At 54.2% G+C, this 13,315-nt stretch overlaps 3 protein-coding genes across 3 annotated transcripts in view; 1 reads left to right on the top strand and 2 right to left on the bottom strand.

Moving 5' to 3' along the window:
* Positions 1-6,360, top strand: part of LOC127055960 (uncharacterized) — a 46,341-nt gene extending 39,981 nt beyond the window's left edge. The window contains exons 15-17 of the mRNA XM_050963555.1: positions 2,089-2,238; positions 3,372-3,575; positions 4,518-6,360. Of these exons, the coding sequence (XP_050819512.1) occupies positions 2,089-2,238; positions 3,372-3,575; positions 4,518-4,700 (537 nt within the window). The 3' untranslated portion in view covers positions 4,701-6,360. The remainder of the gene's footprint in view (positions 1-2,088; positions 2,239-3,371; positions 3,576-4,517) is intronic.
* A 54-nt stretch (positions 6,361-6,414) lies between these two features.
* Positions 6,415-10,375, bottom strand: LOC127055963 (probable UDP-sugar transporter protein SLC35A4). The gene has a single exon (XM_050963562.1). The coding sequence runs from the start codon at positions 9,966-9,968 to the stop codon at positions 8,991-8,993; it is 978 nt and encodes a 325-aa protein (XP_050819519.1). The 5' UTR covers positions 9,969-10,375; the 3' UTR covers positions 6,415-8,990.
* A 90-nt stretch (positions 10,376-10,465) lies between these two features.
* SLC35A4 (solute carrier family 35 member A4) lies at positions 10,466-13,036 on the bottom strand. Its single transcript, XM_050963563.1, has 3 exons — positions 12,924-13,036; positions 11,147-11,245; positions 10,466-10,818 (listed from the first exon to the last, which is right to left on the bottom strand). The coding sequence occupies exons 1-3, from the start codon at positions 13,017-13,019 to the stop codon at positions 10,621-10,623; spliced, it is 393 nt and encodes a 130-aa protein (XP_050819520.1). The 5' UTR covers positions 13,020-13,036; the 3' UTR covers positions 10,466-10,620.
* Positions 13,037-13,315: the final 279 nt, after the last annotated feature.

Raw genomic sequence — 13,315 nt, 5'->3', positions numbered from 1 at the left:
GTAATAACTGTGCTTACCCTTCAGGTCCAATGGGGTTCAGGCACCTGCAGTTCTTCCCTCCAGGAGGCTGTGGCCAGGGCACATGGGAATCAGACAGCCTGCTTAAAACCAAACATTATTGATTTTAACAGCAGGAACAAAGTGCTAGAGAAAGAAGATTTAAAAACAACAGGCAGTCTGCACATGTCTCTCACCGAAAGCCCTCCCATCCCTATGATCACTGGGCAAGCTGAACTCCTGTGTGGGCCCTGGGGGTCAGTCTGGCCCCCTAAACAATTCCCCTACAGCCAGCCCCTCTCTTGAGAGAGAGTGGGGAGGAGGTGGGCTGGCTTTTCAAACATGCCACAGTCCTTTAGATCTTCTGGCTCCAATGCTTTTTCCCATCCTGCCATTGTCTCTTCACAGCCTATAAGTGTTTGCGGAGAAATTGTTTATCTGAAGCCATTCTTCTTCCTGACTGATATCAGCCCCTCTACTATCCTCTGTTATAGACTGGATTTCATCCAGCAGGAACTCAAAGCATTTCACAAACAATACATATACCATTGCTGCAATGCAGCCACCTCTGGGGTGGAATGTGGCAGCTGTCTGTCTGCACACAGAAATGCTACACAACAATTTAGACACAAGGGGTTCAATTTTCCTCTCACTTACCTCACTGTTAGACTGCTGATTTCCATGGTGTTACTTTTGACCTAAAGCGAAAAGGACCAACATAGCCAAAGGAAATGTCTGGAGATTTCAGGGAGGTGGTGTTTAATCACCCAAGCAAGATCAGGGCCCTAACAGAAGGATTCCCGCATCATCCGAAAGCCCCAATACTGTGTAGTTCTGAGCTGGAGCCTGTCCAGGCTGCAGGCATAGCCATCCTGGCTCCCTGCTCAGCCCTCAGCCAGACTGCCGGGAGCCCCAGCTGGGCACAGAATTGCGGACTGTTCTCTGTCTGACTTGGAAGGGAATCGACCCCCCTGGTGTTCTGCTTGGATTGACCTTTCTACAAGAGCTGCTCTCACTACATTTCACATAGTCCAGCCTCTGGTGCCACGAGGGCTCTCAGTGCACTGCATCTCCAGCCCAGCCAGCACTACCATACTGGGCTGGGACACTGTGATTTCCCAGCTGGGCCCCACTCTCCGTGTGTCCCACAGCCACTCCAGCTAGGAGAAGCTATATGCAAAGCCAGTGCTCTTACACCTCCTTCTGGGAGAGGCAGGGATTGCAGTAACGCTGAGAGCCTTTTCTCCCACTAGTTATCTTGGTCCCTACAGCACCTTCTGCTGAGAGCAATTGGGCTGCAGCCCTTCTACAGGCAATGAGTTCACACCATTTCAGGCAGGCAGGGAGCTGAGCTCTTCCCCACAGATGGCGCATTATTGTGCTGGGGGAGCCCCAGGGCAGCATGGCTCCTCACAGGGAGGCTGAGAGCTGGAGCAGGGTGGAGAAGCCTTTGGAAATCTCTACTCCATGACTGGAGAACAGAGGAAGTCAAGGAGGGAATGGGGTTGGGGGTGAAAGCTGGTGAGTCACAACTTGTTCCTCAGCCCTGAGTCCAGCTGAGCTTCCTACCTCAGCCCAGGCTGGTGATGGTGCAAGCTCCTGGGGGCTGTGCCTTGGAGAGGTATATAGGGCTCAGAGTGTCCAGCCTGTGCTGCATCTATCCCACATCGTGTCTGCCCTGTGCTATGCATGGTCTGCCCCATGGTGCACATGTGCAGGAGTGAAGAGGACCATAGCAGGTCCTGTACCCTATACTGCAGCCCTCTGCCCTCGCTCAGCCACCCTACACCCACCTCGTCCCCACCCTGTCACCCATTCAAGAAACCCCCAGGGTGTTTCATTGGGGAGGATATGCAGGCTCATCCTCGCTCCTCTTTCTTCCCTGCTTTGTCTCTCCCTGGTGTTAGGACAGGGCCCTTCAGGCATAACACTCGGTGCAACCTCCCCGTGCTCCCAAGCATGCAAATGCCAATGCAAAGGGACCCCAGGCTGCCCGCCTGGCTCCCTCTCTGCACCCCAGCGCTGCGGCTGGGAATGGCCTGCGTAGGAGAGTCACTTCCTGGGTGCCTTCTCATGTCTGCTCTCTGCCAGGTGGGGAGCTGGGCCTCCCAGCAGCACCCAGCCCTGGAGCTGCAGTTTGCAGTGGCCAAGGCCAGGAGGCAGCGTCTGCGGGAGCAGCACCAGCAGCTCATCCAGCAAGAACAGCTGAAGCTGGAGGAGGAGCTAGCAGGGAACCAGGAGGTGAGTGAGGAATGGACCCTCACCTGGGAGCCGAGGCTGAGAGCAGAACACAGGGTGATGAGGCAATAAGGGGACCCAAGAGCGATGGTCCCAGATGGCAAGCTGGGTGCAGGTGTCCATGGCAAGGCACAGAGCTGCAGCCAGCCAAGGCCAGGATCCAGGGCCAAAGCAGAGTGAGGAAAATGGGCACTTTGCAGTGACATCAGAAGCTCCAAGGCTGCAGACACAGGGAGGCTCTGCCCGCCAGGGACTGGTCACCACAGAGTGGTGGGGCAGCTGAGGACAGGGATCCCTAGGGTAGGGTAATGCTGCCCCAGTCTGCAGTATCTTATATGGGTACTCCCACTGCACATCAAGCCCTATCTGAGAGGCTGTGGTGGCAGCGACCCCAGGGATGGTCCTGGCCCTTGCTCATGCCCTCAGCTCTAGCGGCATCTTTGGGGGCAACCTCCAGCCAGCTCTGAGACAAGGAAACTACAAGACAAAACCCACAGGCTCCTTGCCCCTGAGGCAGGAAGAAGGCACCTGGGGGACAGCTGGGCCTATGGCACTGGGAGCAAATGGGGGGCTTTAGGCATGGGAGGTAACATGCAGATTGGATGAGGCACTGGGGAGGGCAGATGGGGCAAAAGGGACCTTGCAGTGCTTCCAGGAAGGATGAAATTGGTGGGGAACCGCCCTTGAGGTTTGGACCATCCCGTCCTGTCCCAACAGGCAGCTGAAAGGCGGTGCTAGTCCAGGTGAGCCACTGAGGTGGTTTACAGCTGCCCAGACCCTCCCCGTCCTGCTTCCTCAGGCTGTTCAAATTGGATGGCAGCGGTGACTCTTGGGGCACAGGGCAGTGCCGTCCATTCCTGAGTGGGCAGGACTGGACTCAGGAAGATACCAAAGCAAAAGCATGTCAGGGAAGGAGCCTTCCCCATGGCTGCTCTGTGAAGAGAGGTCCAGTGCACAGGTGCTATGCATGCTGAGATGGATGGCCAGGCAGCAGGACAGCCCCTTCTTAGCCCTCTGTGTGAGCCCAGCTAGCAAAGCCAGCTCTGACTGAGCCTGATGGTTTGGTCAGGGCCCCCATCCCCTCTGCTGGGACAAAGGTGACTCCCCACAGCCTGCCTGAAAGCTCTCGCTCCCAGCTCCCTCCTGCCCAGCGAGACGCGTGGTGCTGGCCCAAGGAGAAGGCAGTGCTGGCCCTGCAGCTGGAAGCACTGCAGAGGGAATGGGCCGAGGCGGAGAAGGACCTGGAGGCACTGTACCAGCAGCACAGACTGGAAGCGGAGGCTCAGAAACAACATGTGCTACAGGTCACCGGGGCTAAGCTGCCATTCTCCATGTGTCCGGTAATAAGGGTGTTGGGGAGGGATCAAGGCATGGCCCAGGACAGCCCAGTGGAAGCCAGTCCCCACACTGGCTGTTTGAGGCTCCATGGACAATGAGTTGGTCGACCTGTTTCCCAATGGACATACATTCCCATCACAGAATAAGTTGGCACCAGCTGCCCCTTTGTTGACAGGCTCAGCAGAGCACACCAAGGGCTGAGGGGTGATGGAGCTCTGCTGAGTAGCCCTTCATGGTCAGGGTTGAGGCAGGGTGATGGGAGCAGTGGACATCAGGCTGCTGGCTCCCTTTCCCCCACAGCAAGGCATTCCCTCTCTGCAGGGAGATCTCACATGGCCCTGGGATGTACCTTGACACTCTCTTGCAGCCTGCTGAGGAAGCTGATAAGCTAGCTAGGTGCCTGCGGGCCTTCCTCACAGGAGGCTCAGGAGCCAGTGTTTGTGCACTGAGGAGCTGTCATTGCTAATAAATTCCCCAGCTTTACAGTTCTCTCTTCCTGCCCATCTCGCTCTCACAAAAGCTTCAGTGCCAGAGCAGGGTAAGGCAGCTGGCAGTGCTACCATGCAGGGGAGCAGGGGGTGCTTCCTGTGACACTTGCTCTTCTGAAGAAGGGTGACATCTTCTCCCCCTTGGTGCTGTTCCCTACAGCACAAAAGCGACAGGGAAGGACACAGGCAAAGCCTCCCCCAGTCACTGAGCCTGCCCTGCCCAGTTGGGTTAGTCCCCTGCCCTGGCTGAGTCATTGTGATCCACTGGCCAAGCTGAGCTACTGAATGCTACTCCAAATTGGAATAAGAAGAGGTTTGCAACCCCAGATCCTGCCCCCAGCCCCACACAAGCCACGGCTCTGGCCTGGCACAGCTCACTTGTTGACCTTTACTGGTTTCTGGTTGAGAGGCAGGGCTGGGGCACTGCATGGTAAAAGGAAACACTGGTCTCTGCAGGTGTTTCGGGCCTATCGAGGTCTCTCAGAGGAGCAGACTGATGCACTGGATCGACGGTACCGGAAGCTGTTGCAGGAGGCCCTCCAGGATGCCATCTCCCTGTCTGCGCAGAACCAGCAGCTCCGGGCACACAGCCAGCTGGGCTGCACTGATCATGCCACGCAGACAGACCCACACTCCTGAGCAGTGAGCTCTGCCATGCCTAGGGGGGTGGTGAACACTGGAGATTTTTGGGGGGAAGGGAGAGGGGGCGATGCCTGTCAGTCATTCCAGGGAAAAGGTGCAGTTTGAGCAGCCCCTGGGCCAGCCTTTCTTACAGCACCAGGCAGGTGTTCTGGTGTTTTAGCAGGTCTCTGAGCAGCTGGGGAGCTCTTTACCAGCACCTGCTGAATTGGGGATTGTCTGTGTGCAATGGCAGACTGGCCCTGGGAGGTTATGGGGGACTGAGCAGGCAATATGTGAGCACATGGCTAGCTCAATACAGCACCTTCCCCCTACTCCCCCAACAGGGCTGGGAGAGTGCAGAGCTTCAGCAAATGTAGGTTTATAAAGCTACAACTCCCATCAGCTTGTAGACTCTCAGTGGGAAGCGCACTGTAACCCTGGCCCCAGCTCCCTTCCACAGCAATGGGACAAAGCGTAACAGGGGCTTGGAGCCCAGTGCAGAACTTGGCAGCTGCTCTCAATTGCTAGGGATGATACCACTGAGGTCCAGCTTCACATGCCCAGAAATCACTCACAGCAGTGGAAGCAGCTGCACATGTCAGCAAGGAACCTGGCCCTGGCTCCAGCCCAAGGGCTGTCCGGAGCTATTAACGCACACAGTGCAATGCTCAGAGTCCAGCCACAGGCCTGTTCCTCCCGACCTGAGGAATGTCTCCCTGCAGCAGGGGCCAGAAGATAAGGCCAATACGCCCCCATGGGACCTGGCATGAGGCATCTGAGGGAGGAGCTGGCATGCAGGGCTGTTAAGCCCCCAGCTCCCGCAGCCTTTCATCAGAGCAGGGGCCTCAGCACTGCCGCATACCCAGCCACTCCAGGAAGTGTTCCAATCAGGAGTTAAGGGACTAGCTGAAGGCTCCCAAAGTAGACCATTTAGGCCACCACGCTCTAATAGAGCCTCAACCTCCCCCACCCCCATGTGTGAAAACTAGCCCCATTACCCTTGCTGATCCTGACGCATGTACAGCCTGCCTGGCCTAGGCCCTGAGAGCAGCCATCCATCCTGTTCATTGAAGATGCTGCAAAAGGTGTACCCACTCCCCTGGAACAGACCTAGCCTGAGCACCCACCACAGCCCAGCCAGTCCCTGCTGGCCTGGGCCAAGCCTCAGGCAGGAGCCCCTGTTACAGCCTGGGGAAAGGCTGCCGTGTAGACAACAGCTAAGTGGGTTGAAGCCTCGACCACCCCAGGCTCTGCCCCCGTCAGGTCCCAACCACACTACAGGTTTTAACTGCAGTGTAAATGAATCCCCCAACTGTCCAGAGCAAGGGTTCTCTCTGCACCCCTGCAGAAAGGCTGAACAAAGCCCCAAGTGCCTCTTTCCAGGGGGCTGGGGCTGTCAGCAGTGTGTGGAATTGTGCTCCCATAGGGCTGGCAAGCACTACTGAAATACTGTGGGAAATGAACTGCATGAGACAACTGGACCAGGAACTCAGGGCAGGTCTCTCATTCCCTCGGGCTGCTGCCAGTGGAAATAAACCAATGAGATTCTCAATAAACAGTGTATTCAAAGGTTCCAATAGGATGCTGTGCTCCACTAAGGAAGGGCCCTTTGCTCCAATCCAGAGAGACACTCACATTAAAATGATGTCAGACTAGGGACTGGGCATTGGTCTGTTTGGTCCGACCAGTCTCCCAGCCAGCAAGAGGATAGGAATGAGACAATCACAAAGGCTGGGAAAGTGCAGGTTTTAATACTACAGTCAGCACCAGGGTAGGCGCTGCTGTTAGGCGCACTGGGGGTGACAGGAATTGAACCTTGTCAAACCTAAGTTGGTACAAATCCAAATACAAACCCATAATTTATACTGGCTAAATAGTCACTATGCTCTCAGAAACATGCACTGCTCCCTCAGCTGACAAGCAGGGCAACAGGCCCATGCAGCTGCACTGCTCCCATGAGGACTCCAGGTCAAGTGGCAATCAGAGGCCTGTAGGAGGAATGGCTGCCTCCTGCCCTGCCCCAGCCTGGCACTGCAAGCCTGGGACTGACACAGTGGGAAATGGACAATTCAATTCATGAGATGAGGCACAGCTTCCCTGAGGTAGGGAGTTTGGGCTGCCCAGCACAGGATCTGCCCAACTGCATGCTGGGAAGCACAACACTCCAGGGCAGACAAGTTGGAGCTGGCAGGGGTGTGGAATGTAGTTAGACCCCTGTCCTGGGAGGCAGCAGGTGCATATGGTGGCTTCTGCATGTTGAAGGGCAGATGCATTAGAGAGGAAATCACGGTCAGCACAAAGGTGTAGGGGGAAAGCAGTGCAAGACCACATGGGTCAGCCCTGCCGCTCAGAGTGCACTTTTATTGCATTTCTAGGCTAGGGAGGAAGCATTAGCACCTGTTCAGACATGCTACTCTAGACACAGCTGAACCCCTTGCCCAATACAGGCAGACCCCTACTGAGGTTTGCTACCAGGAATGGCAGAGCAAAAAGCTCTCCCCTGCCAAGCCGATTGCTCAGGCTCCTGCACTGGCTGGCACAAAGCAGAGAGCTGCCTTCCTCCCATCCCGTCAGTCACTTGTAAAGGGTTTAGTCATTTATAGAAAAACTCAGAGCTTGGCAGGGACAATTTTCAAGGGGGCAGGTCTCCACCACTAGGCTGACAACTGGCAGCTGGGCTACCTGCTTGAGCAGATGCCAAAAACAGACTGGACCATTGAGACTGAACAGAGATGGAGTTCCTCAAGGTGGGTCACTGGCACGTGTTGGGGAAGCTGGGACTGCCAGGCCTGCAACTGTTCTGTGGCTAGAGAGAGGGGTCAGTCTGCAGGGCTGCCAAACCAGGCCCTGCCCCAGCACTGCAGTCATCCCCGTCTTCAATTCTGGGCATCTTAATGATTCCAACCATTTTATTTTGGAAGTTTCCTCTTCCTCTTTCCCAATCAACACAGAACTCCTCTAGCCTTGAAGCCACCACCCCAACTCCTGCAGCGCATCACAGCTGACAGCTCAGCTAACACTCAACAGTAGCTGCTTTCATGCTGAAGATACAGATCTCTGCTTCAATCCAAAGTTGAAAGAGGGAAAGCAGGAGTTAGCTGTGGGCATTGGGTACATGCTAATGACAGATTCACCTGATGGGCTCTAGCTGGGGCCTCGGTGACCAGGGCTTAGCTCTGCAAAAGGTATTTAGGCACCTAGCTCCCACTGGAATCAATGGGAGTTAGGTGCCTTTGAGGATCTAGGACTAGGAGTCTACTACAGGTGAAGAGCCAGATTTTGAGACACACATGTACCAGTGTGCGTGCGCAAGGACTGAGAGTGATAACCATGCACACGCAGGCCCCCAGCTGAACAGCAGCTGGTCATATTACTGGAACTTTCCAGGGAAATAGTTACATGTATCGTTTCCTCTGACAGAAGAGTCGACAGCTCTTTGGTGCTTTGTTACACAGATGAGAACAGCAGGTAGGAAGGGGTCTGGGAAATACACGCGCCACACGCTGCATGAGAACAAGGCTCTGCCTTGAAGTCAGCATGCAGCTCACTGCACAGGATGTGCACAAAACCGGGACTATCCCCCTTCCAAAAGGCACTTTGAATCTGTAACAGCTGGATCAGGGCTCAGAGCATTGTGGAGGCACCAGGCACAGCCAGAGAGAGAAGAAAGCAGCTCACATCACACAAGTGGTCCCTGAATAGAGCTGGAAATGGTGCTGCTCAGCTGTAATGAGAGTCCCTCAGAGCCCTCCCAGAAAGGGCCTGAGGACGGGCGCTCAAGCAAAAAGGGAAAATGGGGAACTGCCACAGAGGATGCCGTTAAACTGCTGTTATTGTCACTGGCTTAGTCTTCACCAGGAAGCCCTCTGACCCTTCCCCCCAAAAGGGATACTCTGGGCCTGATGCTGCAGACACCAATAAGGGCTGCTGAGTCAGCGCCTTGCAGGCCAAAGTCCCTGTATGCGGAATACAGAGCCCATGCAACGAATGTATCCCCTCCCGCTTCTTTGCACTGCACAACAATAGTGCAATTCCTTACAGCGCACGTTAGCTACAGGCAAGGTCTGCTTGTGATAGCCAGTAGCTTTCAGCTGCAGTCCTGCTGCCTCACACATGCTTGTCCCTGACCTCAGGTGATGGGTTCTGAAGGGAATCTGCCTTCTAAGAGGGCAGCCAGGCCAGATTAAATGCATGTGTTACATAAAAATGAGATAAAAACCAAGCAGTTACTACCCGCACATAATAGCCCAGAACATGCCAGCTATAGCCTCAAAACCAGATGTCTCCAACAGAGCTGCAAGGTGGAGTCTATTTGACTCCATAATACAAGTGAACAGCCAAGCCGATCAGCAGGACAGCGAGGAAGAAAAAGGCAGTGAGCTGCAGGCTGAAGAGCAGTACGGATAGAAGGGCGTTAACAAGCATGGAGCAGGAGATAACAAAGAGTCTGGTGATGTTACTGCTGTGCTTCATGACCACAGACATTATCAAGCCATTCAGGGCCTGGCTGACCATGATTACCAGCACCCAAAAAGAGAAGCCGTCCAGGAATCCAGCCCCATTGCTGCTCAACAGATGGACAATCAAGTTCAGCAGGACTCCAAAGAAGTAAAGAAACAGGTTCTGGAGGGTAAGTGGCAGATCTTGGGTTTTCAGGATGACTTCAGTATAGACAGCAGACAGGCCTGATATCAGGCAGTACACAGAGATGAGCAGCAAGCCAATCAGGGTGACGTGCAGCTGCATCTCAGGGGAGCTGGAGGAGTGCTGCAGGTCCTGGAGGCCTCCATAGGTGTAGCTCACCCCAGCAGCTGTTAGCAGGAAGAGGGCCAGCCACTTGTGCAGAGAGAGTCTTTGGTGCAGGAACATGCTGTACAAGAGAGCAGTACTGCCAATCTTCAGGTTACTCAGGACCTGGTAGGTGCTAGGATCCATGAACAACTGCATGTGAACCACCAGGTTATTGTTGGCAGCATAGAGCAGCGCAGATAGGGCAAAGGGAGCAGCATGACGCCATGACAGGGAGACTCCCAGCTGCCTCCGGTCCCAGATCAGCAGGGAAACGAAGGAGAGCACCAGCTTGGTCAGTTCAGTAAGAACCACAACAGATGAGGCGCTGAATGGGATCTTTCCATCCACTTTACACAGAGTCAGAAGGGGAGCATGAGAGCCATAGATAGCAACGGATATGACTAGCATCAGTGCCCACAGTACTCTCTTGAGCCCCCTGGTGGGAGAGCTGAGCAGTGAGCCAGCAGCACTACCATTTGCAATAATTATTGCCATGAGGTAGTGGATTCCAGCAAAGGGTAAAGGGTAGCACCTGGTCCTTTCACGGTCAGAGCCTCAGTAGAGGCAAGATCATTCCAGTATGTAGATATGTTTCTAAAAATCAAGTCACCTTGGAGAGAGATAACAAATACCATATATTTAAAGACAGTCTAATTAGGAAGACACTGAACTATTCATTATGTGCTCAATGCAAGGAGAGGAACATGTTTGCTCTTCATCAGGGAAAGAAATGGAGGTCTCCCTAGAAATCAGACAAAGCACATTTCCTGGGCAAGGTAATCGATACGTGAAGCCGTGTAATAATAGCACATGAGATGATCTGACACAGCCGCCCTTCCAGTCTACTGGGGGGAAATGCAGGGTAAGAAGTTAAAGTGAGAAAGGCAGTTGCGAGCTTCAAAATCTGAATGTTGACAAGCATTGGATAGCTGAAAGCAGCAGTTGCTACCTTCCGGGTATTCTGATTAATAATATTTTGTAATCAGACCTGCTGATGTTTCACACTGATCTGGTATTACACATGTTTTACAATGGGTCAGAATGACATATGTAGCCACAGTCCTGGGAGCCCCTTAAGATCATGTCAACGATGTCTAAGATGAGAAGAGCTGTTTCCGGAGTGCACTGTTGTCCAAAGGATTCTCCTCTAGTCTGGTCCTTTCCTCAGCGAGCTGACATAGTCTCGGATTGTCTTTTCAACATTGGGAACTGCATAGGTCTGAGCTGCATATATTCCAGTGCAGGTCCCAAACACAAATCCTAGGACTGCAGAAGATCGGAGTTTGGCTACAATGTAACCTGCCAGAAACCCTTTGAGAAATGGAGATGCCAGCAAAGAACCATCCTGCAGAGAAAAAGGAGAGAAGGGGATGAAATAGTCTCTTGGACAAAAATGTACTCTGATGCATAAAACTTAGTTGGAACACATCATCTTCTTCCACTGATTTCCCTAGACTGCTGTTGCCAGGCTTGCATAATGTTATCACACAGAAGAAATAAATATAACCTCAGTATTTTGCCAAGGTAAGCAAGTGAAACTGAGCACTCCTTGGAGATACCAGTGTGCACTCTAAGTGGAACAGGATACACTCATTCTACTGGAAGATCACAGAACCGCACAACTTCTTGGGAGATGAATCTAGGGCTAAAGTGTTAAAGAACTTCAGCTTTACCTGGCCCACTCCAGCCTGCACCTCGTCTTCCACTCGCTGTTGTAAGTTTTCCAACTGAGACTTCAAAAAAGCAAGATCCTTCAGCTTTGGCCGCGAGTCCTATACAATTAAAACAAAGAGTCAACTGCTTGTAAACATGCAGTTCAGTAAACGCATGACAAAAAGTCAAATTATTTTTGTTCAGGGAACTACTATTCTGGCACAGCGTTTAGGCCAGAGGTTCTCAAACTGGGGGTCAGGACCCCTCAGGGGGTCATGAGGTTATTACATGGGGGGGGGCCACAAGCTATCAACCTCCACCCCAAACCCCACTTTTCCTCCAGCATTTCTAATAGTGTTAAATATATTTAAGTGTGTTTAATTTATTGGGGGAGGGGGTCATCGCACTCAGAGGCTTGCTGTGTGAAAGGGGTCACCAGTAAAAAAGTTTGAGACCTACTGGTTTAGGCCATGCTACAGAGGGAGCAGGAAGTGAGTAGACCAGCAATTGGCAACCTTTAACATGCGGCTCGCCAGGCCAAGCCCCCTGACAGGCCAGGCTGGTTTGTTTACCTGCCGCATCCACAGGTTTGGCCGATCGCAGCTCTCACTGGCTGCGGTTTGCTGCTCCAGGACAATGGGGGCAGTGGGAAGCAGCTGCCAGCACATCCTTCCCGCAGACCCCATTGGCCTGGAGCAGAGAATTGCAGCCAGTGGGAGCCACAATCAGCCAAACCTGTGGACGCGGCAGGTAAACAAATCGGCCCGCCTGGGGGCTTACCCTAGCAAGCCGTGAGCCAAAGGTTGCCAATCCCCGGACTAGACTGGTGTAACAGACTGCACTAATGTTGACAAAGTCATATTTTAAGTAGATCTATCTTTTACACTAGAGGTAGGAAGCTAAGGCTTCCCAGGCCTGTACAGAAAGGAATTAAGACTGCCTAAAAATATCCCATGGTTATTGAAGTTTAGTTCAGTCATTTCAATTCTGAAGGGGCTTAACCAGTGTCAAAAGCCCATTATTTTCAACTTCAGACAGACATTCTACAATCATATGCCTAATGAAATCTACAAAAATGTTCAATTTCAAGCCTCCAGCAGTGCAATTTCGAGAGAAAGACGGTAGGGCTTGATCTGTGTCACCTACAAAATACCTTCATAGGGTGTATGCACTACAGGTCAGGCCCCCCATAAAACCAGATCGTGTCACTCTGCGGAAAGCGCATTACAAAATACAACGCCAGAAACGGACCCGTGGCTGGGAGAGCTGGAGGGAGGCCGGTTAACCCCGCCCCGAGGCAGTAGCGGGAAGTTAGGAAGAATCCGGCCCAACAGTGGAGTTAGCCGATTTATAAGTCGCAGCAGGCTCAGGTACAGTTACGCAGTTACCGAGCACTGCCCTCGCTGCTACGGCCACCGGGCACGCTCAGCACGGGCCGGCTCCTCGGCCCGACGTTCCCCCGCCGTTTGCAGCCCAGGCCGAACACGCGGCCGCGGCAGGGGGCGCGGCGGCTCGGGGCTCTCCAAGCCGGAGGCTTTATGGCACCGGCAGCTTTCTCCGCCCCCCGGAGAACTCGGGCCCAGCGGGGGAAGAGCGGCCGGGGGTGGCGACGCGCCTGCCAGGGGCGCAGCGAGGCCCGTTCCCCCCGCGCGGGCTGGGGCTGGGCAGGCGGCGGGGCCCGGCCTGGGTTACAGCAGCGAGCCCTTGGCTCCTGCCGGGACCGGGACCAGCACCACTGCCTCCTGTCCGGCTCGAGGGGCGCCCGCCGGGCACGACGCCTCCCAGCGCCCCTCTCACCTTATCATCCGCCATCTTCAGGCCTGGCCCTCCGTTCGCACATGCGCACTCCACACAGTAGCCCCAGCCCGGGCGCTGTATAGCCCAAGCACGCATATTGACAGCCGGGAAAGGCGTATTGGGCACAAAGCATCACGTGACGCTGCCAGCTCAAGGGAAAAGAACGAAGGCAAAGTAGTCGCCATCTTTAAACAGGGCGGAAACGCTTCTTGTCCCAGACGGAAACCACAGACCAGAGCCGCTACCCCATCCCCCAACCGCTGGGTGGCGCGTGGGCACTAGAGGCTGCGTGGAGAGGTTCCGGCCGGCACGTCCCTCGCACCCGTCACCGACCCGCAATCGCCACATCACCTGCTGCCAGCATCATTCCGCTCCGTGCCTGTCCCCTCCCG

Source organism: Gopherus flavomarginatus, chromosome 7, assembly GCF_025201925.1.
Source record: "Gopherus flavomarginatus isolate rGopFla2 chromosome 7, rGopFla2.mat.asm, whole genome shotgun sequence".
NCBI classification, from domain to species: Eukaryota; Metazoa; Chordata; order Testudines; family Testudinidae; genus Gopherus; species Gopherus flavomarginatus.
This window is presented reverse-complemented; position numbering and strand designations above follow the sequence as displayed.